Source organism: Cydia strobilella, chromosome 10, assembly GCF_947568885.1.
Source record: "Cydia strobilella chromosome 10, ilCydStro3.1, whole genome shotgun sequence".
Lineage (NCBI taxonomy): Eukaryota > Metazoa > Arthropoda > Insecta > Lepidoptera > Tortricidae > Cydia > Cydia strobilella.
This window is the reverse complement of record NC_086050.1, coordinates 5,434,177-5,461,088: the sequence shown is the minus strand read 5'-3', so window position 1 is coordinate 5,461,088 and position 26,912 is coordinate 5,434,177. Positions and strand designations below refer to the sequence as shown.

The 26,912-nt window shown below is 37.2% G+C and overlaps 2 protein-coding genes across 3 annotated transcripts in view; both read right to left on the bottom strand.

The window, feature by feature from the left end:
• Window positions 1-26,912, bottom strand: part of LOC134744681 (transmembrane emp24 domain-containing protein eca) — a 351,400-nt gene that overhangs the window by 175,795 nt on the left and 148,693 nt on the right. The window lies entirely within an intron of this gene.
• LOC134744620 (uncharacterized) overlaps window positions 3,333-26,912 on the bottom strand; it is a 53,818-nt gene continuing 30,238 nt past the window's right edge. The window contains exons 2-5 of one of the 2 annotated variants that reach the window (XM_063678497.1): window positions 8,962-9,264; window positions 6,078-6,319; window positions 5,211-5,723; window positions 3,333-3,887 (exon numbers count right to left, since the gene is read on the bottom strand). In XM_063678497.1, the coding sequence (XP_063534567.1) occupies window positions 3,615-3,887; window positions 5,211-5,723; window positions 6,078-6,319; window positions 8,962-9,178 (1,245 nt within the window). In that variant the 5' untranslated portion in view covers window positions 9,179-9,264 and the 3' untranslated portion in view covers window positions 3,333-3,614. Of the gene's footprint in view, window positions 3,888-5,210; window positions 5,724-6,077; window positions 6,320-8,961; window positions 9,330-26,912 lie in introns of those variants that run through there. The other variant, XM_063678498.1, reaches the window with a different exon arrangement.

Sequence of the window (26,912 nt, the reverse complement as noted above, 5' to 3'; positions counted from 1 at the left end):
GTAACAGAAAACTTTATTTTGGAAAATAAAATTAGAGTTAGACCAAGATAGGTCTGGAACGATATTGATAGCACACGCAGTGCAAGTGTTATTTTAAACGTCAAACTTCTATAAAATTATGACGTTTAAATAACACTTGCGCTTCGTGTGCTATCAATATCGGGTCAGACCTATCTTGGTCTAATTCTAAGTATATTATGTAGTTATGCGAGTTCACGAAATAAGAGTTGCTAGTTTAAGACCGCAGACGCGAATCAACCATTCAAAATTTGGTACAAGAGACAAAAGAAAATTTACTTTTGCGGGTCTTTCCTTGTTGTATTGTCTCATTCAGTTTAGCAGCTTATCAGGTTTACAATTACGAGTATACAAATTTAATAAGCGACTTGGTGCATTGCCGTAGCACTAGCCCCTTTAGTAAACCATAGAGTAACTTATACATACGGTGCCTATAACAGTTTTTTGACAAGTTTTCAGAGATAATAAAATATGACATTGATGCATCAAGGCGGTTCGATTACAGAGGACCTACCGGGAAATGCACTCAGTTTTACATATTATAATCAGCTCAGAAATTATGTTTTAAAATTTTCAGGATTTTCCTCGGGTTATCCTATAGATAGGTTAGGTTAGGTTTGTTTTATGGCAATCCTGAAAAGGTACGCGTTTCTGAGAAAAACCAAATTATGACGTAATGATAATATGACAATCGTTACATTATGACTTTCAATACTTATGCCAAACAATAGAGACCCATTTTTTGTTTATATAAAATATTGTGCAAGAAAAAAGCATAGGTACACAAATTTATAAGCTGATCATAAACACCACCTTAATACACATCTATAAAGTCGAAAATAGCTTGTGTAACCGGCCTATATAAAAGCTAAGCTAGGATGATCTACAAACTAATAATACAGTATTTATTACCGAAAACACAACCGATAAATTGTACGTAACCAATTTACATTTTATTTACCAAATAATTTAGTTCAAAGAAATAAAAAATAGTTTTCTAGAATGTCCAAAAAGATATTTGCAAACATTACTAACGAGAACAAGATTAATCACGTGTCGGATATATCGTATACATTTATTTTTCGTATGAATAAGTAACAATTATCAAAGACCAGTTGTGTTTCCGATTATGTGGGAATTTTAAGAACCACACCGAATGCTGCACGATTCAAGCTCACTGGGTAGACGCGCGTGTTCTGCGTGCGCATTTGGGGTGTACTCGTATTGCCTTTAACGGGCTTCTTTCTACGAATCTATGTCATCTTATATGATATGTGTCAGGATATGTAAGGAACTATAAGATTGAGAAATATCGTCATAATTAACGTGCGTTTTTCGGATCTTTGGAAGACGAGTTTTGATTTAGGGTTTACTGCATCCTTACTGATCATTGTTTATGTTAATACATATCTGGTATCCCATCCCTCGTCCACTAGCTAAGCTTAACCCGCCTACTGCATAATATGCTCTGTAAATGACTGTGGCGCCGCCCTGGCGGATATATAACACATTAGAACTTCGCACATAGCCAATACGGAAGCTAATCTTAAAATATTTTGGCTGTCAAAAGAAGAAAGGACAGCACAAAGTCCCAACGTAAAAATTAATCTGGATTACAAATGTTTTGAAAATAATTATTTTATAGAATCGCAAATTTTCATAATTCTCATTTCTAAGTTATTTTGCATTCTTAGGGTAAAAAATTATGTAAGGTATTTCGCATAGCTAGTGAACGATTCTCAGGCTGCTTTTCTACCAGAGCTAAGCTGCACTACATTTCCGTAAGTCTCACATAGCTTCGTGGCTGAGCTTGGTCGATTTGTATGAGAACATAACTTATAATTCTGGTCGAAAAGCAGCCTTTTCTTTATACATTTCACCCCCAAACCCCTCTAGGAACCTAAGGCCGGTTTTCTAACAGTATTTGTGCATGTATAAGTACGTTTAAGAATTTATTTTTAACGCCTAACTCAAGATATTGACAAATCGACATATTGAACACTTTGAAAATTTTAAACAGAATGTTATATATATTGTACAGTCGCCATCAGATATATCGGAGCGGCCGAGGTGCTCAAAAATATCTGAAAAAGCACTAGCGCCTTGACAATAGACGCGTGTTCAGATATTTGTGAGCACCATGGCCGCTCCGATATATCTGATGGCGACTGTACGAATAGGGTGCAGCACGCGTCAGATTCATATTCATCTTGAGACATGTAGTTACATAATCCCAAAAAAATCGACCCATGTTGCCAGGAATGACATAACATAACCAATGGCCTTATCTCACTAAAAAGAATGCACAGGAAAGCGGTTCACGCAAAATACGGAAACACGGATAGTAAAACGAATGCTCGTAGTTACCCATCTGCAGGCCGACATAACAATTTTTTGAAATAACTAAAGGAAAAGTGGAAAAATAGGCGCAAATATTGGCCACGCAAAATAGACGGCAGTCGTCGAGTTGCGGAAAATCGCCCGAACTACAATACAAGTGGAAAAAAATGTAACAACAACAACAACAACAACATGCTCAGCAACATGCTGAGGTGAAACCATTTCGTGGCACTTTTTCTTTTTTATGTTTCTCTGTTTTGTATAATTTTCTATTTGTGTGTGCTAACGAATAAATTATTTCTATTCTAATCTATTCTATTACCTCCTTAACTATTTCCACCTTCAATGTCTATGACTGAGGGAGGCGCCTAGCGATTCCTAGAAGTTAAGATAGAGTATAGCAGGCGGGTAAAGTCAATTCATAACTGTTAAATATGTAGTCATTGAAAAAAAATACTATTATAGTATTATGATACGGTAGATGTCGCTACGTGCGTACCTAGAAGATTTTAAATTACTGGTTTATAAAAAAAAATGTTCTAAAATCACCTTATTTGTGAGAGAAGGAATTCTCCCCGTGGCTGTCTGAATGCTGCACCCTATTTGAATATTGAACACGTCACAGCTGTTAATAATACTTTGGTCCAATCAGGAGCAATCTTATACGCCTTTACAAATTAATGCAAGCTCAAAAACCGAATATTTTTAAATGACACAACACAACTCTGAATACAAATTATAGTTCTTAGAATCCGGAAACCGAAGTGGTCACGTACTGTGCGGTTTTACAGGAATTTTTTTCCAAGAACAGTCGGCTGTGGAAGGAGCTGCCTGCTGAGGTTTTCACTAGGTACTACAGGGGCCCGTTTCTCAAAAGCTTGTAACTTGTAATACAAGTGGAAGTCTCTTTCTAGCAAAAGCTGTCAAAAAGTGACATCCGCTACTATATAGTATTACAAGTTACAAGCCTTTGAGAAACGGGCCCCTGATAGTGACAACACATTGACACATAAAGTAACAAGGAGCCGCCACAGTCATTTCAGTTCTTTTCTCAGATGTTAAACTCTTTGCAGTGTCCTTTCAGTAAGATAAGACTTTTCTGTACGATGTCATACTTAAATCCGACTATGTTTATTCGACGTTAAATCGAGTTGTGTCATTTAACAACTATCTTTCAAAATGGTCAAATTAGATTCCAATCTAGACTTTTACTCTAGCATACACTAAACATCAGGGCTCTCAGCCCCATCCCTCTGCTAGAACGTCTGTATGGGCCTATACAATCCAGTGTACCCACACAGACGCGCGCGCAACGCCGTGATCAGCATCGCCGCGCCCGACAAGTCGTCCAACAAGTTGGCACACTCGCACACCAACAGGTACATCTTGTCGCCGTGGCTGGCGACGGACTTGTGTAGCGCTATCTTCCTCATCCCGACAGAGTGAGGGAGATGGCGGTAGAGCATGCGTGCGCCGGTCCAGTATAGCCAGTTGCGCTCGAAGCGCTCGCCATCGTCGCCTTCGAATACCTGGAAAATGATCAAGGCCAGTTAAAGGAAAGTATCCAACAAGAAGATCCTAAAATCTGGTTTAGTTGGCGGTTTAGTCAAGATTGTCGAAAGCAGGTAGAATGACGTAAAGTTGAGAAGAGCCCCATCTCGTAGCGGGCGTATTTCGCATAAACTGAAGATGTTCCAGCCTACCTACTTCACTCAAAAAACCGGATACTTACAAAATAAAAATTCTTCAAAAAATTTTCTACAAAAGCGATCTGGTTCGAAGTCTCATAACTATTGGGCCATAAAACTTGTAATGAATCTCTTTGGACTAAGAAACTTTTTTTCTCCAGCCAATATTAACCACACTAACCACTAATGTGACTGTCAGTTGTCTTCGGTTAGTAGGTATACCAATAATACTCGTAGTACATCGTAGTAATAGTCGTCGTTGTAGTCAGAACGCCACCGAGCTCTATGTGAATTTAAATTTCTAAATTATTCTTATAGGCCGTTTAAATCCATAAACGGCACATTGAACCCGTGACTTCAAAAACTTTCGTCCTAAAAATAACCACTTTTACAAAAGTAGGCGCTCGTTTTATTTTATCATCCACTTCAATGAACCGTAGTCTTTAGAGACGATCCAAAAGTCGCAGTTAGACAAATCCCTCTGCCAAGACGGCCCCGTATGGCTGTTTTAATAGGGCGGAAATGAGTAAAGTGGCAGATCACTTTTCTTAAGTGCTCCATTTGGTTGCCTTCCAAAAATTTGGCACTGTCCCTTAAGATTCAAGGTGTATCAACTTATGGAAAGTTTAATAAAGAACTGGAGCCAAATTACGAACGATTAGCGTTTGTTCTCGTAGTTACAAAGTACCTAATGTGATCTGATAACTTGATAAGCTAATGTAAATGGATAGGACAGCGTAAGAACATTGGGTAGAAATCGGTGATCTTCGTATAAATAAAATAAAATATGAGTAAATATCACGTTTAGCGTAGGTTATCACGCATGTAAATTCTGTGTCATGTAATAGCTTTCAGTAATGAGTACAATTTATTAAAATGACAGATAGGCCAAAAAAGGATTGACGTCTATCAATAAGGGGTAATTAAAGAATCGTTATTGGATACTAGACTTTAGAGAGACAATCGTGCTATGTTAATATTCTTTTCACCACACCAGCTGGTAAAGGCTCTCTTGATTATTCAAAAAGTCTCGTGATACAATTTTGGAATCTTTCGCTTTTTCGGGTATCAATATTAGTACGAGCGGTTAAACAACAACTTTGCCCCCTTGTAAAACAAATAACTATTTCGAGTCCGCGTGGTTAGTTAAGATAATGTACTGACCTTATAAACACTAATAATGAATCCAGTAGTCGGCGTGTGCGACTTCTTCGGTCCCCCGGCCAAGTCTGTGAACGGCGGCCGGCAGATCATCGCCACCTCGCTATACAAGTCCAGCGTATGCGCCGCTGAGTACCGGATAGCCTTCGGATCAAACTTGTTCAGCGAAGCACACCTCATGTTATTGTAGAAAAGCAAAGGATCAGTTTGCGTAGTATTTATCACATAATATGATATGAACGGGAATTCTGCGTTCCTTTCCATATTTGCGAGTAGCATCCCTCCTACAGCTGTATTAGCCTGAGCTACTTCAGTTAAAAGCTCCGCTGCGGCAGCCTTCTGTTTGATTAAGGGCTTGGACATCGGTGATTCGAGTATTGGCTCGATAGGCTCGAGAGGGCTCATCAGGTGGGCGAGTATGCAGAGCTTGGGGTCGGCAACCTCGAGGATGCTGAGTGAGTTCTGGGCTGTCTTCGTTGTTTGGCCTTTCTCTGGTGTTGGAGGGGGGACTGGAAGCTGGAATAAGAAAATAGGATTTTCGCACTATTTTTTCTAATGTATAGCTTTGTATGTATAATTTAGAAGAGTTGTTTAGAATCTGCACTGATGTACTGATTTCATCTTACATTTCATTACTCTCTGATCTCTTTAGTTTCCTAATAATTTCCAAGGAAGGGCGGAATAAGACGTTGATTCGTTTTTTTTAAAGGAGAAAACTTTAAGTATTTTGAGGATGGAGAGTACATATGACAATCAAGATGGTCACTCACTCGACACAGTAAAGTTTTGTTTCAGCAGTTGCAGGCAGTCTCATAGGTATCTGCCATGACTCATAACAGCCATAAAAAAAGAGAAAAGAAGAAGACTTACAGGGACGCCATCAGGCAGGAACCTATCCAGCGCGTGCGCCGGTATGACGAAGCAGTCGCGCTCGAGCGTGGCGAGCGAGACGGGCTCTGTCCTCGTCTCCCTCCTGCTGACCCGCTCGGACGCCCGGGTGTCCGTGGGCCTGTCCCAGCGGAGCAGCGACACCCCTGGCTCCCGCGTGACGAGGGGCTGCGGGGGCTCCGTCTCCGGCCCGGAACCTCCACCGAGCACTGGCCCACATCGTTCTGAAACAACAGGGGTAATGGTTAACTCATGTCTTGCGTTTCGGATCCGTCGGCTATCATTCTTCAGGGGTCTTAAATTACATTCGCATCACACATCGCACTAGTCGCTGATTTGTTAAAAATGAATCGGGTTATCTGAGCCTACTGCTCTCCTACAATGGTCAACTACCAAGGCAAATAGTACCCTTCCAAGAATAAGCATTAATCCTTCAATATGAACGATCAAGTTTATCGCTATATCGCACACATTCGATTGTGACATAATGCCCCTGATGGTAATATGAACACGCAAAAAAATGTGTGGCGGAGTAAATATCACATTAGTTTTATACGGATTTAGTTTTTTGTTCCTATCCGGCAGAATTGCAAAGGAGGATCTAATGAAAAACTACTGTTTCCTGTTTAACAAGGGTGGGTCTGGTGTCGTGTGATCGTGAACCGTCCCTTCAAAGTGTCAAAGTCAGCAAAAAATTACATTATTAGATTAAATGGAACTACGAAATGAAAATGTCAAGGCGTCATTAATTTGAGAGCATGACTGGCGATAATACAACTCACACGTTACATTACTTGTATCCGCCGCCATCACAGAACTTTGTGCTCCGCTAGACGAGTGTTTTTGTAATGCAGCTTCGTTTGGCCTCGCTGAAAATAGCCGGGAAGTGTTTACAGCCAAAACTGTCAGTTTGAGCCGGTTTGAGCGGGTTGTAGGGATTGCACTCTCGGAACTGATTGGAAAGAAAGAGACCAAAATAGCGGATTGGATAGAAGCAGTAGGAAAAGTATATCCAACCCAACATGGGGTCGATGATATCTCCATTTAGGCATTTTTTGCCGTCGACATATCGGCGCCGGCTCCGATCAACGAATTCCGACATTTTTCGTGCATAGTTAGCATGGACGAATTGGTCAGTTCACGGGCCTTCATATCGAATTGAATACCTAATTTACTGGGATAAGTCTCTACTGTTCCCAAACGTTAAGAATACTGGACTCTAATTTCTTGTTGTGACTTAGGTATATCGACGAAAACTGCTCCCAATGTAGAAGTTGTGGGCATTTCTTTCACCAATTATTTATTACCAAGTTCTTATTAAACTTTCAGGGACAGAGAGCAAATTAAAACCCAACTGGGCATGAATCACTCGTAAAAATCATGTAATATTTATTCGCGTCGCAAAATCAAGTATTAGTTGTGTGTTGTGTGTAGTTGAGCTTTGAGGTTCACTCTACCAGCCTAAGCCTAAAAGTTCACCTTAGGTATATTATCTCCTGTGTATAGGTAGACTACATTATTAGATATCGGGATAAAGTTATAACTAATGTAGAATTTGTCACATCAGTGTTGTCACGCGTTCATTCAACCGCTTGTGATGCGCGTCAATCGTCATGTTGCAGCGTGGCTGTCGCTATTTATAATGCGTGACTTGAAGCGTTGCTGGCATGTTGTTATTATCGGATAAAGCGTCTGGCTTTCCTGGAAGAGTTGTAACTGGGACTAAATGTTACTTTAAATTTTGGACACGGTACTTCATTTGGTAGTCGCGAGTTCGAATTTCATTTCATTAAAAAGCGTCTTGGAATTGAATGAGATTAACACAAAAAAATGCTGAGTAAGTTATACCTAGCTTTACCGTCTATATTAAATCAATTTGTTTTTATTTTACATGTTATTTAGGTCGTCCTACCGTATTTTTTTCTCAGTAGGTCGTAGTCGACGTAAATCGTAAAATGTATATAGCCAGGGTCTAAGATTTTCATCGAAAATGCCCGAATTAGAAACATCATTCAGCGCGTGCCAATTGCATTCTGCATACCAACGCGCAGTGGAACGTCACTGCAAAGTGCAAGAACATGTGTAATGAATCATAGCTTGTCCGATATATGAACTGTATGAATCCTACTTTGATTCAAAACCTTGAGGATTCTTTTTGAATTCAGTTTAGTGGCAAATTAATGAAGTATTTACACATCAGAAATTAAATACCGTATTTTCTTAAATTGTAATTTTTAACTTTTTAACCGACTTCGCGAACGGAGGGGGTTATCAATTCGACTGTATGTTTCTTTGTTAAATTAAATTGAATTGCATCTGTCACAAGAGTCTAAATAATTTAAGACTAACCATGCCAATTATTCGTAAATTCTTAAAAAAAAACGCATTTTACCGATTTGCAAGACCGAAGTGATCCCATAAGTGCTTCGTGAACAAAGTTTTGTACGGAACACTAAGTAGGTAATTGGTAATTATTAAACATACGTTACTACCTAGTCACTCCATGCCTTTTTAAACATGATTGTGAGTTATGGGGACATTTATGTAGATTAGAAGTGGCTCATTGAGCTAGACCATTAGCATGAACAACTACGAAAACAAGCAAAACATCGTACAAACGTAATTTGACGCAACGGAAAAAGTTTCAGCTCAAGTTGTAAACTTACCTGTTCAGCTAACTTCACAGACCACATGTTTATTTATATCAAAAATTATATACATATTTAATCAATATTTCTCGCCTTTACACATTCACGGTATTTCATCAAAAACTTTTTTTTAAAACTTCTGGAACATTCCTACTTAAAAACTCCACCAACAGGAAGCCACTAACAACACATAAACAAACAAACATTCCCGCCTTTACCTGAGCCCTCGTTGTACTGAGCACTGGCCCTCGGCGCCGAGAAAAAAAGATGCGTCCTGTAGTGAGTGTGTTCCTCCATACAGGAGTAGCGCTCGCGGTCCCGGCGCTTCGCGTTCCGGCCGGCCCCGAGCGCCCCCCTCGCCTTGCCCCCTCCCCCGCCACCCCCGCCGCCCGTACTCTTCTCCCCGCAGAAGTTCTTCCGAAACATCAGATTCATCTTGGACTGGTGCCACTGCGGTCTCTCTCACACTAATTAAAAGCTGATTAGCCCAGCTCTGTCGTGAGTTTAGTCTGGGTTTATGGCTTGTGGAAATACTTGGTTATGGTTGATTTCTTAACAGGTGCAACGTTGCGGTTCGGGTTACGGGTTTTGGTTAATTAAACCACGTTAAACTGTTTAAAAAGTTATAAATCACGTTTTTTCTTATTTGAGTCTCAAGTACCTACTGAAGATATGTATCCCGCCTGTAATGGTGCAGCGTAAAAATTTGCTATTGATTCTCTTAACTTCGTAAGTGTCCACAAGAAAGACGCGAACTAGTTAAGCATACAATAAAATGTGTATGACCCGTAAATTCTCCGCCTTTTACTAAAGACAATAATATTGTAAATATGGTAATCTTTATAGTTAATTAATTGAGTTAATTGACATTTTCGGTCTTCCTCCGTCAGTCGAGTACTAGGTAATTAGAAATGAATCATTAATGCGCATGAGTGTATTGATGTAAACTTGGAAAACGTGCAAATGTCGTTGCCATGTTTTATTAATGAAATCGAAATCAGCTGCACTTTCCCACAACAACAGTACCTAAGGGCCGGTACAGACGGACTGCAACCCAACTGCAACTTGTATGGGAGCTGCACGCCGACGTAGCAGTTGGCATGCAGTCGCCGTGCAGTTCCCATACAAATTGCAGTTGGTTTGCAGTCTGTCTGTATCGGCCCTAACATGAAACTTCCAGACAATCTTTGGTTTAATACAGAACTAAACATATTAGGTATCAAGTATCAAAGTATCTACGTGTCAGTAACGTAAAGCTGTATCTGGGGCCCTTAACCGTCAAGTTTCTCATAGGAACTGTCAACATTTTCATAGAAAATCCGCGCCAGCTTTCGTGCAACGACCTTATACCATATCGCCAATTGTTTGGATGGAAGTGTATTCGTTTGACAAATATAGTCGACAAAAGGTAGTCCTGTCAATTCACGGGCCAATTCAGGTACATACGTACTTCCAGGAACCACTACTGATCCCCGAAATACCTGTAAACCACTGCTCTTGTAATTTAAAAATTTCAACCTATTTATTTAATGCACATTTTCCGCGTTTCCGTACTTTTCCGCCTGTTGTCTGATATTCATTAAATAATAGACGCAATTCGCAATCGCTTCAATGTCAGGCAAAATCGACGGAGTATTCTTGCCGTGAATATTTCAGCAGCGGGGATCGAACGCGCAACAAGTGCTGTACTTGCTAAGACACGGTTAGCCTATAAACTCTTTGTAAGGTACGTTTACCTTAGCTCGACATGCTAATGCCCAATAGATGACACCCTGCTATCAACACTATTGACAATGACTTAAGTTTAAGAATACTTCCACGTACACATGTACGTACGTTGGTGGCGTACTTGGGACGACCAAATGGGAGACGCCCGGTTGGACGCCCTAGGTACCGCTGGAACGACGGAGTTGCTCAAGACTTGCTCAACCTCGGCCATGGCGACTGGCGAGAGCTATCGCAAGACCGCCTCTGCATGGCGTGATCTGGTGTCGGAGGCCAGGACTCACTTTGGGTCGTTGCGTCACCGTAGTAGTATTAGTAGTAAGTTTAAGAATGACAGTGACGATCACTCGGACGTCTACTTTACCATAGTAAACCTTGAAAACAATGAGGTTCTGCGCCAAACTATCAACCGACCGGTCTGTCACCGTTAAAACGTTCGCTCACTCTTTTTGTATGGGAAATGTCTTAATCCCCTGCTGGATCTCACTGATCATTCCCTCGATTAGCTGAGAGCAGGGCCTACCGCAAAAATTAAAAATTGAAATTTCTTTATTTACCTCTATCACTTGCATATTCGAGCGATAGAGAAACAGATAACGAAATTTCCATTTTCGCGGTAGAACCTTAGCTGAACCACCACAATCGAGGAACTGACATATCTTGCAACCGACGGCCGCTAGGCCAAAAATCAACTGAGAGTAATGTTGAACTAAAATCAAATTTTTAAAGTACGAAAATCGCTGCAGCAAAGCTACAGTCAGACCAAGCTAATTCTGCACAGACTTTGCGTTGAGAGAGTACCACCATTAACGTCAAAAAATGAAAATCAGCCAAGTGCGAGTCGGACTCGCGCACGAAGGGTTCCGTACCATTACGCAAAAACGGCAAATAAATCACGTTTGTTGTATGGGAGCCCCACTTAAATATTTATTTTATTCTGTTTTTAGTATTTGTTGCTATAGCGGCAACAAAAATACATCATCTGTGAAAATTTCAACTATCTAGCTATCACGGTTCATGAGATACAGCCTGGTGACAGACAGACGGACAGCGGAGTCATAGTAATAGGGTCTCGTTTTTACCCTTTGGGCACGAAACCCTAAAAAAATGTGCATAAAATGAAAAATAAAAATATTTATAGTGTCACACAAAGTTAGTGCAGAGTTAGCTTAGACGGACTCGACCTGAGCTACGCCGTAGCATTTACCCGTGTAGGAGGCCGATTTTGATCGAACAATCCGTTATTGATGTCAATGGGCATCTGATTGCAGTTTGCGCACACAAATCAGCGAGCAATCAGAGTCGTGTCATCTCACGCGCACTAAAAACAAGTGTGAGTACGATTCCAGGTCGTATCAAAACAAGATGAAAACTTTATCAAATAGTTAAATAAAAAAACCCCCCGTAGACCCTTGACACATACGTGTAACCATGGGTCTTCACATACATACACACACGTGATACCACCACACACACGCGACACGTGTGACATCATGTAATCATGGCCCTTGAAATTCAAGGCTTGAATTAATAATTGTGGTACAGTATGTAGACTGTGGGCGCCCACTATTATTAGCTCCATGCATGATTTTTTTAATTTTTGTAATCATAATTTTTTTCGTTTGAATACCAGAAAAATTAAAAATACTTTTTGTAAACCTTAACATTTTAATTTTTTTAAATAAAATAAAATAAATTAAAATGTTGAAAATTTATGAGCGGTTGAAACGCTCATAATTTTTGGCGCGAATTAGACTGATGACGTCTCACGTTGGACCGTCAGACTCGCTCACTAGCTTTTCGCGGGCAAATTTTTGTACTTTTTATTTATTATTTTAAGCAATTAAATGATAATTTAATAACGGAAATGCATTTGTAACATCATAACATGATATAACTGTAACAAACATCCGAATAAAAATATTTCGTTCAAATATAAACTTCATGCATGAGGCTAATTATTAGAAAAGCAGTAAACCACGGATATATATACAATCGTGTCCATTATAATTTACTACCCGACTATTCCGCCGTTGTAAACGTTTTTTACGAGAAAACTAATGATCCGCAATACTTGGCCGTGTATTATTGAGCAATCCGCGGAAGATTATGGCTTTTACTGTGTTTATGGTGGTTTTTGTAGACACTGCTCTGATTGCTTTATGGCGTTTAGTCTATGGTCCGTGAAATTAATTAGATGATACGCAGGAGTCATATTTATTTGAATCTTCTAATTATGTAATTTACGGTTTAACCTTACGACACATTTTTTTAATCAAAAATATCGGAACCTAAACTTGTTAGGGTTCCGTACCCAAAGGGTATAAAAACGGGACCCTATTACTAAGACTCCAGCTTATTATAACTGGTAACTCCAGGTTTAACCGGTTAACCCCGGGTTAGTGAATGGTGCAAGTGGCCCTTAGGTAGTTTGAACATAAACCTAAATGCCCTATAAACCAAAGGTCGCTTAACTTAGTTTTTATGTGGCAATAAATTTTAAAACCGGGCTTAGTCTATTCCTACAAACCCTGGCGAATGTTATCATTATCGCTATCGCCCCGAAATGCCGGCTAGACCTGTACCAATAACTTCTGAGGTTATAAGAATATTAATGTTGCTTATTTTTTATATATAGTTTCCAGACCATATACTAAACCTAAAAATAATATTTTGTGTCATCCTAGGTATTTGCTTAGGTAGAAATTTAGGTATTTCTTTTTTCAATCAGCATTCTGTAAAAAAAATATTCGAGACGAAATTCTTTGTTTCCCTGTAAAGGCAAAGTGGCTTCCGACGTACACACGCATTTTGTGTCATTTTCATCCACGGGTATAATGGCATTTAATAAATACCTAATATTGATCCTAAAACGCCTAAAAAAATATTAGAGTCGGTAAGTGAAGTGTTGTACTTTACAGAACATTGTTATATGTTATTCAAACAAATCTGTGTCAAATTCATCCACCGCTTTTATTAAAAAAAAAAAAAATTCTAATTAACACCCTGTATCTGCCACAAAAAAAATTCATATTATTAAGTTTACGTCTATAATATTATAATACCACATTGAGACATCATTCATAATTTGGGTCATTTTGATCCACGGTTTTTTTACTATCTGGCAAAATAAAACTCAATTGAGCAAGAAGGGCGTGCGCGGGGAAGGGTACCTACGCAGGTGGGGTGCTTATTATACTTGCCGCAATATCAGCTGGCGACTGAGATCTTAATACTATCTCCTTTACCCTTGTTAAGTTAAGACCAACCAAGAGATGGCATTATGAGCTGTCTCGCCACTTAGTTTTGCGATACAGTGTATTTATTTCATTCGGAGGCATAATTACATTGTCTTATCAATCTTACCGTAGTAGGTATATAAATATAATTAAAAATAAACTGTAGGCTGCACTCCTCATACTGACCAACATTTGTGACGTTCCTAATCAAAAGGTACCACTTTCTCTGACAGGTTATTTGTATAAAGATATAATCAAATTTCGTCTTTATGATAAACGACAAAGTGGTACCTACCTTTTGGTTGAGAATGTCACATCAGCGACTTAAAAATTACTTTTGTTTCGATTTTTAGTAGACTTTTTAAGTTTATTTTAAGACGCAATTTATTGTGATTTTTGTTATGTTTAAGCGTGGCAAGCAACATTAATTACATTGATGATGATGTTCATTAAATATTTACAATATTTTTTCATACTATACTGAACTGTCACCCTATACATGAGAATGAACAGCGCCCTCTTGACAATGATCATATATTACTGGTCAGGCTTTAATATGTGTCATAATTTAGTAAAGTCCCCTTTGTGGATTCTAAGTTTCCGAGTTACAGCAGTTTAGTGAAAGCGTTTTTTTTTTAAATATAAATTAAGGGTTGAATAAAGAGGAAAGAAAATTTGATTATTTTTGCGCTACGACGCACGGTTTAGGAGATACAGCCCTATAAAGTTTTTTTTATTGTTTTTTTCTTTTTTACATTGTGTTTTTTGTATATTACTTTGGGGTTTCATAAAGGGGAACGAAAATTTAATTATTTTTGCGCTACGACGCATGGTTTAGGAGATCAAGCCCTATAAAAAAACACTTTTTTTTTGCGTTTTTTTTTGTATAAATTAATGGTTACATAAAGGGGACCGAAAAGTTGATTATTTTTGCGCTACGACGCACGGTTTAGGAGATACAGCCCTATATAGTTTTTTTTCTTTTTCTTTTTTACGTTTTTAAATCTTAATTAAGGGCTTCTTAAGGGGAACGAATATTTGATTATTTTTCGCTACCATGCACGGTTTAGGAGATACATCCCTAAAGTTTTTTTTTCTTTTTTTGTCATTGCGTTTTTTGTTATTACTTTGGGGTTTCATAAAAGGGAACGAAAATTTTATTATTTTTGCGCTACGACGCACGGTTTAGGAGATACAGCCCTAAAATGATTTTTTTCTCTTTTTCTTTTTTGCGTTTTTAAATCATAATTAGGGGCTTCTTAAAGGGGAACGGATATTGATTATTTTTGCGCTACGATGCACGGTTTAGGATATACAGCCCTATAAAGTTTTTTTGTTATTATTTTTTTCTTTCTTTTTCTTGTGTTTTTGAATATTATTTTGGGGCTTCATAAAGGGGAACGAAAATTTTATTATTTTTGCGCTACGACGCATGGTTTAGGAGATACAGCCCTATAAAGATTTTTTTTTTAAATTTTGCGTTTTTTTTAAATATAAATTATGAGTTGCATAAAGGGGAACGAAAATTTTATTGTTTTTGCGGTACCACGCACGGTTTAGGAGATACAGCTCTATAAAGTTTTTTCCTGGTTTTTTTTGTTTTTTTTTTAAGTATTAATTACGGGTTTCTTAAAGGGGTTTTTTTAAATTATTTTTGCACTACGACGCATGGTTTAAGAGATAATGATGAAATGTTTTTTTTTTTTAATTTTGCGTTTTTTTTTTTAAATATAAATTATGGGTTGCATAAAGGGGAACGAAAATTTTATTGTTTTTGCGGTACCACGCACGGTTTAGGAGATACAGCTCTATAAAGTTTTTTTTCCTGTTTTTTTTTGTTTTTTTTTAAGTATTAATTACGGGTTTCTTAAAGGGGTTTTTTTAAATTATTTTTGCGCTACGACGCATGGTTTAAGAGATACAGCCCTATAATGATTTTTTTTTAAATTTTGCGTTTTTTTTTTAAATATAAATTATGGGTTGCATAAAGGGGAACGAAAATTTTATTATTTATGCGCTACGACGCATGGTTTAGGAGATACAGCCCTATAAAGATTTTTTTTTTAATTTTGCGTTTTTTTTTTTAATATAAATTACGGGTTGCATAAAGGGGAACGAAAATTTTATTGTTTTTGCGGTACCACGCACGGTTTAGGAGATACAGCTCTATAAAGTTTTTTTTCCTGGTTTTTTTTGTTTTTTTTTTAAGTATTAATTACGGGTTTCTTAAAGGGGTTTTTTTTAATTATTTTTGCACTACGACGCATGGTTTAAGAGATAATGATGAAATGTTTTTTTTTTTTTTTTAATTTTGCGTTTTTTTTTTAAATATAAATTATGGGTTGCATAAAGGGGAACGAAAATTTTATTATTTTTGCGCCACCACGCACGGTTTAGGAGATATTATATCTATATATATATAGCTATAATAGCTCTATAAAGTTTTTTTTCCTGGTTTTTTTTTAAGTTTTAATTAAGGGTTTCTTAAAGGGGAACGAAAATTTGATTATTTTTGTGCTACGATGCACGGTTTAGGAGATGCAGCCCTATAAAGATTTTTTTTTGTTGTTTTTTTTTTTCATTGTGTTTTTTGTATATTATTTTGGGGTTCCGTAAAGGGGAACGAAAATTTTGTTCTTTTTGCGCTACCACGCACGGTTTAGGAGATATAGCTCTATAAAGATTTTTTCCTGTTTTTTTTTGTTTTTTTTTTAAGTATTAATTAAGGGATCCTTAAAGGGGAACGAAAAATTGATTATTTTTGCGTTACGATGCACGATTTAGGAGATGCAGCCCTATAAAGATTTTTTTTTTTTTTTTTTTTTCATTGTGTTTTTTGTATATTAGTTTGGGGTTCCACAAAGGGGAACGAAAATTTGATTATTTTTGCGCTACGACGGTTTAGGAGATACAGCCCTATAAAGTTTTTTTTTGTTTTTTTTTTCATTGTGTTTTTTGTATATTACTTTGGGGTTCCGTAAAGGGGAACGAAAATTTTATTATTTTTGCGCTACGACGCACGGTTTAGGAGATACAGCCCTAAAATGATTTTTTTCCTCTTTTTCTTTTTTGCGTTTTTCAATCTTAATTAGGGGTTTCTTAAAGGGATTTTTTTAATTATTTTTGCGCTACGATGCACGGTGTAGGAGATACAGCCCTATAAAGTTTTTTGTTATTTTTTTTCTTTTTTTTCATTGTGTTTTTAGTATATTACTTTGGGGCTTCATAAAGGGGAACGAAATTTTTATTATTTTTGCGCCACCACGCACGGTTTAGGAGATATTATATCTATATATATAGCTATAATAGCTCTATAAAGTTTTTTCCTGGTTTTTTTTTAAGTTTTAATTAAGGGTTTCTTAAGGGGAGCGAAAATTTGGTTATTTTTGCGCTACGATGCACGATATAGGAGATACAGCTAATACAGCCCTATAAAGATTTTGTTTCTTTTTTTTTCATTGTATTTTTCATGTATTACTTTTGGGTTACATAAAGGGGAACGAAAATTTTATTATTTTTGCGCTACGACGCATGGTTTAGGAGATACAGTCCTATATATTTTTTTACAATGCATGTGCTCGAAAAGTGCGTTTCCTATCGTGCGGAAAGTACTGCTTTTCCGCACTAGTGCTTTTTGTTTTCAATTTTTTTTTACAGTACATATGGTGCTACTTTCTCGCACTAGTGCGGAAAAGAGCACTTACCGTGCATATGTCGAAAGTTTAAAGGGCCATATGTACTGTAAAACGTACGATACACGTGCGAATAAGTAATTCGCAACTCGTGTCGATTTAAAACACTCCTTTTAATAATTAAACTTATTTGCCATGACATCTTTTTTATTTACTCGCACAATGCATAGTAAAACATTGTATGATACACGTGCGTAAAGATGACTTCCGCACTTGTTGCATAAATAGCAATTTTTTTTATCAAAGAATGAAAGAAAGTCACGGTATTAATAACCAAATTTTACTTTAGTGGTACCTTTTCCCTATCACTGTCACAAATGTATGTGGCGTTCACGTAAACGCGATATTTATAAGATTTCCCTGCGCAATGTTGCCAGCTCGCTCGCAAATCAAACATGTACTTACAGTTCTTTTGCATAATGGTGACATTGTACAATATCTATGAGTTTTAAATAGGTAAAAGATAATTCGACGCATTCTTTGCTTGCTTGTTGCTTGTTGTTGTGTTGTTTGCGTAACTTCTTTGAATAAGTTGCGTTAATTTGGCGCACAGGCGAAGTAAACATGCGTTGCGTACGGCAAGGTCACGCCGCGGCCCCACCCTGCACGGCCTCCGTTGCCCATTCAGACCGCCCGCTAGCTTCGTTTGAACGCAAATAATATTTTTGTAATATTTGTTTATGCAGTGGATGCAAGTGACACAAATTCATACATCTTATTTATCCCGCATTTCAAATTAATAAGATGTAAACTCTAATATCTTTAATATTCTTTTGTAACAGTGACAGCCTGTTACAACAAAATCATCAAATATCTTATGAAGCTATGCCTTAATAAGACACAAAATCATTTAATGGACCTATTTAAACGATTAAATTCGACCTAAGTAATTTTTTTTAACTCTAATTTTTTTTTGTGTCATTTAGAATATTATGACATAGTATCAGATTGCAGTGGACGTAATTGACACAAACTATGTTTTCACACTAAAAACACTATCCTAAATGCAACACAGTTACATGTTTTCTCTCGAATATTTTTTTCTCCAAAATAATTCAAAATAAAAAATAATTACCACAAAATAACAAATTACTAGAAAAGCAAATTATATATATGACACAAAACAAAATGTAAGATTTACATCTTAACAAAGTATTCATAAGCGAAAACAGAATTGACTTTAATATTTTTATAACCTAGGGGTCAAAATATAGCCAGCGGTACAGGTCTAGGCGTACGCAAAAGGTTGACATTTTAATCGCACGCAATACTAACGTTATAAATTCCCTACTTCCCTTAAAAGCGTTAAGCGTTGGTTAAAATTGTTTTGACACGATTTTTGCCCGACCGACGAAGACGGAAGAACAATGATTTTGGGTGTATATGTACAGTACCGCCCAATAATATATCACCTTAAGGTGTTTTTGTATGAGCTTGTTTAAAGTAAACAATATAGGTTAGTTCGTAGATTGCATATTTTACTAGTCATTTTATACAAATATATGATGAATATTGCGATTAAATACTGTGAATTACAATAGGATACTCAGCATATTACTAAAAAACCTCTAGTAAAAAAATGAAGTTTACAATACATTTAAGGCGCTTCGCGCAGTTTTTGGCTAAAAACTGTTACTTTTTAGAGCTTATAACTTCTAAATGAGTCAACCAAAAATTATGAAAAAAATATATATGCATCTTCACTCTATGGACAACAATCGCAACATTTGACTTTCTTCCTGAAATTTGTAGTTTCACCGAAAAAAAAATAACACGACAGGCCGTTTTGCGGCTAACTTTGCTTATAACTTCTAAACGGCTTAATCGATTAAAATTATTTTTAAACTAACAAAAATGTTTTGACAGGTTCTACAAATGCAACATAGCTTTTCTTAATCAAAAAATATTTTCTTAAGAAATCGAACGTTTTTCCACATTTCATGCGTATGCAGCCTGAAAATGGCGTGGCCGGCAGTCGTGTGCCAGCTTTGAGACGAGGAGGCTGTGTCGCTCGTCGCTCCGTGCCTTCCTTGCACTATGTACGCTTATGCACAAGCAAAGTGCTATAATATCGGAGTTATTGTGGCCAAAGAATAAATAACTGCAGAGCGCTGATTTGGTTGCGACGCGCATTAGCGAGCGCAACACGGTATTTTGCGGTCTATTACAATGAATGTAATGATAATATCCGCATATATTATACTATAATATACGTATGTTTGAGAAAACTTCATTTGAAATAAATAAATAAATGTTTTCTAACCGACATATTATAATGTCATTCAAGTTTTACGTTTTGAATAATGTTCCATTCCATCTCGAAACAATAAATAATAGATCATAAGCTACCTATTACCTATAACGTTGTATGTATGAATAGTACCTGTTAAAAAACATTGTTTTTGTAGTTTAAAAATAATTTTAATCGATTAAGAACTAGCAAAACGGCCTATCGTATTTTTATTTACGGAAAAACTTACTATTAAGTTTATTGTAGGTTTAAAATTAATTTGTTTACGTTACATGTCCGTCTTTGGGTCACAAACTTACATATATACACCAAATTTCAACTTAATTGGTTCAGTCGTTTCCGAGAAAATAGGCTGTGACAGACGGACAGACAGACAGACAGACGCACGAGTGATCCTATAAGGGTTCCGTTTTTTCCTTTTGAGGTACGGAACCCTAATAATGATGATATTCCCACGTAATGATTGAGAAAACTTCGAATTTCGAAAAATAACACATTTGTAGTAGTATATGAAACTAGTAGGTACTTTAATTTTATAAGTTAACTATTAATGGCATTATTTATATTTATTTATTACGGATAAAAAAAATTGTATAAATAAACGCACTGTACGCCTCAATTTAGTACATACCAAGCTTTAGCTATAAATCTTAATCCGTCGATTTGACTTAGGTATTTATTTGTAAGAAACAGATAAAACACAAATTAACTAATTGAGGCTTGTAAAGTATAATGCATAAGGGAATATATTTTTATTATAATTTACGACCTCTACACGCATGATCTACTCATACTCAAACAACAAAATATCTGCAAAAGATACACAAATACGAGGTATAGCGCCAAATGCCGCGCGCCTCTGGGCTGTAGGTTATTCTTTGAACCTCGTTCCGCCGCAGTCGCCGCACCGAGACGAAATTCACGTACGATCGCAGTGAGCGGGGTGCGGGTACAGAGACGCTGAGACGCTCAAGGCCAAATCAGCGAGAATCGTCTTAAAAATTAACCTCTATGAAAAAACCATTACCAAGGAATATTACTAGATTACCTAAACCAGTGAGGTGGAAATATATAATAAGTGCATTCCCGTTGCCAGGGAGGTTTTGGGATTATACCCTCCCATAGAAAATGAACCAGCCAAAATGTATGAAACAGCCAATATTTTTTCCGCGATTTAGGGGTTTATTGCTAACAGAACTAAAAAAATCCACTAACATACACTAACAAACAGCACACAAAATCAGACCACAAAAATGTGAGTAAGTATCATAGGTAATTAGGTACCTCCAACTTAATTAATATCGTAACTGCGAGGAAGCCCATTTTCAGTGCCTATCAGTGTTTATGAGGACAGAGCCCCAATGAGCTATTTTATGACCCATTTTTGACCCGAAAACCAATACTGCTAAGTGCTTTTGGCGCTCAACTGGAGTACACAACGCTTTCCTAGAGAGGAGGCACTTACTGGGGTCCAAGTTACGAGCTATTCAGTGGTATCCAAAATAAGTACAGTGACACTATCTGTCATCTACATATCTATTATCCAAGAATCTTATATACAAACTGGATATTGCGTGCCGAACATTCCTTTGAAGCCAGAAAAAATGACCTTGAATTACGTCACGCCGATCTTGCATCTCTTCCTTCTTTTCTCTCTCTCTTTAGGGTGTCGGATTTCGGCCTCCAATGACTCCTACAATGCTTTACTATGCAATATATAGCGCATAACCCAAGTAAATCGACGAAAAACATACGAAAAACTATTATTTCACGAAAAAAATCGTCTAAATTGGTGAATGACTTCTGACAATTCTGACGTTATTCTGACATATCGGCCATATTTTATTATTATTAGTGTTGCCATAGTACGCAGGAGGTGCATACCGGTGAAATGAGGATTTTGATTGGGTCCTTTTTTTGTATAATACAAAGAAAACTAAGTAAATTTGATTGCAGTAAGTTTAATAAGAAAAATATAAATTTCTGTGGAAATTAGCTTAAAGTAAATTAATTAGTTGATGCCGGATAATTGGTATTTCTATAAAAAATAAGGTTTTTTTTATAAATAACCTAGCAATACATCACAGTGTCGAAAAGAGATAGATCATAGGAGCAAAGGTGAATGAACCTGGCTTCAACTCATAGTTCGGCACGCAACATCCAGTTTGTATATAAGATTCTTGCTATTATCTATCTATTTCAGTTTACAGTGACACTAGTTTGGTTTTTTATGGTTGCGACATTTTACCTGAATATATAACGAGAGGGTGTGGGAACCATGATAAGAAAAGTAACTTACAAATTCAGAAAGTGTTGATTTATAACGAGATCTCATTAAATACACGCCCACAAACATCAGCTCCATTTATCTAATTCTAGAAGGTATGTCTTATCATTTAGATGTTTACGAGGCATCCCCAGGCGATGTTGACGGTTGACTGAATGTTGTCAAAATGAGATGAAATTTGTCATCAATTAGCACGTTAGAATCGGCCTCCTGTTATTTGCACCTGCGCGTATTCAACTAGAGTCGTAAACATCCAGACTTAGAGCCAAACAGATCATATGAAGCGCTAGTTCTACTCGGAACATGGAATTATTTTATTACTAGTTTTTGTCCGCGACTTCGTCTGCGTGGAATCAGTAACAGCAGCTAGAGTAAGTTTAGCGCCTGGATAAAGTGTAATAGCAATCATTCAATTTGAGTATAAGCTTAATTGCTTGACATCAATTATCAGGCAATTCATTAAATCTCCCAATTTCACCCCCCCCCCCCCCCCCCCTTTCACTCTCTTTAGGGATGATTTCCGACATAAAAACTATCCTATGTCCTTCCTCGGGACTCAAACTATCTCTATGCCAAACTAAATCGGTTCAGCGGTTTAAGCGTGAAGAGGCAACACACAGACAGACAGACAGACCGACAGACTTTCGCATTTATAATATTAGTATGAAAGTATGGATATATTTTGATTTTTAATTATTTTATTCTTCTAACTACTAGCTTCTGCCCGCGACTTTGTCTACGTAGAACGATGACGATGGTGTCGATGGTTGATAAAAATTTGCCTATGTCCTACCAGGTGCTGCAGACTATCTTCATCTAAATTGGTTCAGCGGTTTACGCGTGAAGAGGTCAGACAGACGAGTTACATACAGATGATTTTTTTATCAATCATCATCATCATCATTCTACGCTCTACGCACACCTAAAAATGCAAACGAATTTTTAAATTTCGAATACGAACCTAGCTCAGTGTTGCGAATTGAACTACCTGTTACAAAACATGTAACTTTAAAAAATATATTTAAAATCAGGTTAAGGCTGTAGGCGCTGTAGCCCCACGGAGGCCACGGAAACGATAAAACCATCCATTACTGACCACCGGAAACGGAAGCCACGCCCCGAGCAAGCTCGATAAAAAGATCGCTCAAGTGATAATCGATACAGCGGTAGTCAAAAAAATCCGTTTGTAACCGTGAAGAGGTGTTTAGGGAACTTGATTACTAATTAGGTAGTTAAGAAGTAGTTATGGTTATCAACTTATCAACCTTTCATATCCGCGATCCGTCATTCAGTTTAATTTTCTTATTTTATAGGAATAACATTATTTTAAATTTTAGTGAGTCGTTCTTGTACATATAGCTGGTCAAACAAGTCTGTCAGTAGAAAAAGGCGCAAAATTCAAATTTTCTATGGGACGGTAACCCTTGGGGCCTACATTTTTTAAATTTGCCGGTTTGTGTCTACTGACGGAAATGGCTTGACAGACTATAGTTAATCTACTTAGCTTCGCGAAGCAAGTCCCATCTCAGTACCAAACCTACGATTACTAGTTATAATAAGTATTGCAATTGTTTTCCCACCGAAGCACTACTAGAACTATTATGCTTTAACACATAACCCGCTCGGCGGGTTCTCTGTTCGTAGTCGCTTTCCTCTACAAAGCGGGAAAACGCTGGGATCGGCTACGAGCGTAGCGATACAAAAACGTTGGAAGTGAATGTGTTAAGTGACGGTGTACGGTGTTAGGTGCTACGCCGGCGTTGCATATATATACGAGTAAACCTTTCGTAGCATCCGCTACGTGTCTTTATCTGCACAATTGCCATCAGATATTTAAACGGACAAGTCTCATTACAAATTTATCTTAAAAATACATAAAATAAATTAAAAAATTACATTACAATACATATTACGATTTACATTACGAAAATTACATTACAATAAAATTAGATATTTATGAGCACTTTGTCTGGTCCTATATATCTGAAGCCGACTGTACCTATGCAACTATGCACAGATAATTACAGCACTACTGGTACATAGATTTACGTTTGACTTTATAAAGTATCTAGTTAAAATATAATCAAGTGCTTAGAAAATGGATAGATATACTTACTTTGGGGAACCTTCATTATTCTCACGAGCAATGATAACGAGTTACTTTGTATTGACGATTCTATGAAAATAACTCATTGTAAATTGCTCGTGACTGTACATTAGTTACCATAGGCATTTAGCAAAGCTCTAATGGTAAATGTAAATCCACATTAGGCATATAACGGTAAAGGCTACCATCTCATCTCATCATGGTTATGGTTATGACTGTTATCAGTGTTATCTCTCTTCGACACGCCTTACCGGTCAATTCGAACAATGTGATAATTACTAGATCTACTTAACTATATGTTACGTATGCGTTTGTTGCCTTGATTTTAGTTTTTGTGTAAAAACCAAAGAGAAAAGATAGTATAAAGGCGGATTGCCAAAGTAATTTTTGTAGCCACAGTAAATTTACTGCCATCTATCGAAACTAAAAATGAAGATGAAATGTATGGATGAATTATTTTTTATTTGCATTTATTATTTTTATATGATCTTGACCCATGTTCTTTCACTGATATGATATGTGTTAAAATTGTTTAATAACAAATGAAACCGGTGGCATGAAAGAGCCATGTTTTGAAAAAGCCATTTGCACTATTTCCGTAGGTTCGGAGTGAATATTGTATTAATGTTCTCACTAATAAAAAACCGTACAAAATTTGTTCCTAAACTATCGAAATAATGCAGGTGGTTCTTCTATAACCTGGCTCCATCATACCTTTTCCCCTTAACACAAACGATTTGTACTGAAAGGAAGGCCATGGTCAATGGTCCTGAAAAGAAAACGAAAAACGTTCAATTAACGAAGTATATGATAACGTGTTATTACTTCAGCCATAATTTATATAAAACACTAGCATGTGACGTCACAACCAAATTACCTACTCTTTATAGTTTTATACGGGTTTTAAAATAGAAATTGTGTCTAAAACTAACTGCTGTCTACGTTTCTCTATTAATCTTCTGGTGCTTTATTTCATGCACTAAGAACATGCATTACCCTATTATAGGCTATGAGTTTAAATATTGATACCTACAGCCCATCCATGGCACATCGTCACCACATTCTAAACCCGCATCAGTGTGCGCCTTTGAGTGTAGACATAACCTTGTCTCATTTACATTCCTACTGACAATAGTTTGCCAAATTATCTCTCCATATCTCGTCTTCCAGACCCGAGTGTAAGTCAGGGCATGCACAAGTCGCTATCGGCACTGGTGGTGAATTTACTAGGGCCGTTAAGTCTGGCCGGGTGCCAGCCTTGCGAGATACGTGTTATGTTCTGTGGTCTGTGGCGGAAACCGGCACATGTTTTGTTTGTTATTGGGGAAAAGAGTTCGGTGAGTCGATACTAGAGTGCGCTACTTGCACAGAAAAGTAACTGAGAAAACTTACGAGACGTTTGTGTTTCCTACTAACCATGGAGACTATATAAAGGAGCAAAATCTCTATGTATGAAAAGTGTCCATAACAAAATAGTAATTAGGCGGCGCCACTATACACCGAAATAATACCAAAAACAACCTACGTAATTTGGTAGGGTTATTTGTTGCCTTCTATGGTACATGTCATACTCATGTCCCAGAGCCTACCTAGCGCCACCTGAAAGCTGGTCACTTTTGCAATGGTTCTGCCATAAGAGATTGTCGTCCTTTCTATACCGTCCATACTACTAACAGCAACTTTAACTGATTATGAGTAGGTCTTTGCAATAAACCTTAAGAAAGTAAATAAGTTTTTGGCAAAAAAAATGTAGGTAAGTATACAAGCTTTTATCGCCGGCTTCACTTTTTTTCCACAGACAACATACTCATCGAGATAATTCTAACAACCCCTAACACAATTAGTTTGCGTTGTTTTATCATAGAGTTGCCATGGCCACCTCCTGTCTCCATCATCAGATCAGCTCTATGTCATTATAATATTGCATTGTCATCCGATTTACATATGTATGCGAAATTTCAGCTCAATGAGAAATCACGAAGTGGGTCATTAGCTTCCAAGATTTAACCCAAACTAACTAACATACATACTACATACATTATTATAATAGGGCCAATTCGTGGGATTGGTTGCCAAGCGGACCCCAGGCTTCCACGAGCCGTGACAAAATGCCGGGACATCGCGAGGAAGATGATGATGATATTATAACGGAAAGTGAAATAAAAGCTTGTTAAAATGACAGACCGGAATAAGACTATCATAGAAATATGATCATAGGAGTCATTTAAATTTGACGAACGGTGTAATAACAACATATAAATATGTTTAATAATTAATCATGGGTTTAAAAAAACAGTGTTACCATTTTAATTGCTCGTTCGGCTACCGCTAAAACAGTGTATAAAGGTCATAATAGTTAATCAAATGCGTTAATTACCAAACTTATCAGATCGCGTGTGGTCGCTCTAAATATCGTTCAGATGAGCGAAATTTCATGTGTCCAGTTAGTTATTTGCCATACTGTAGGTATGGCGTAGTATGAACCCTGAACCTTATTGATAGGTTATTACTTATTACGTGGCAAAAACTGGCCAGGTGCGAGTCGGACTCGCCCACCAAGGGTTCCGTACTTTAACATTTATTTAATTTTTTTAGGTTTTTTACAAATTTACAGTTTTCAGTTTGTTCCCTGTATTTGTAGTGTAAGACGATATTACTAGCCAAATTTTATAGTTCTAGGTCAACGGGAAGTACCCTATCAATTTTGATTCCCTTGAGAGTGTCGAGGTTTTCAGCGGCATAAACGATCGTATCTTTTTTTATGTTAACTTAGAAATTTGATTCTTTCACAGCACTTTCACAGCTTCTGGGTACTGTAGACCTGAGTATATGGTTTTAATTACAACTCGATAACTCCACGCGAAGGGT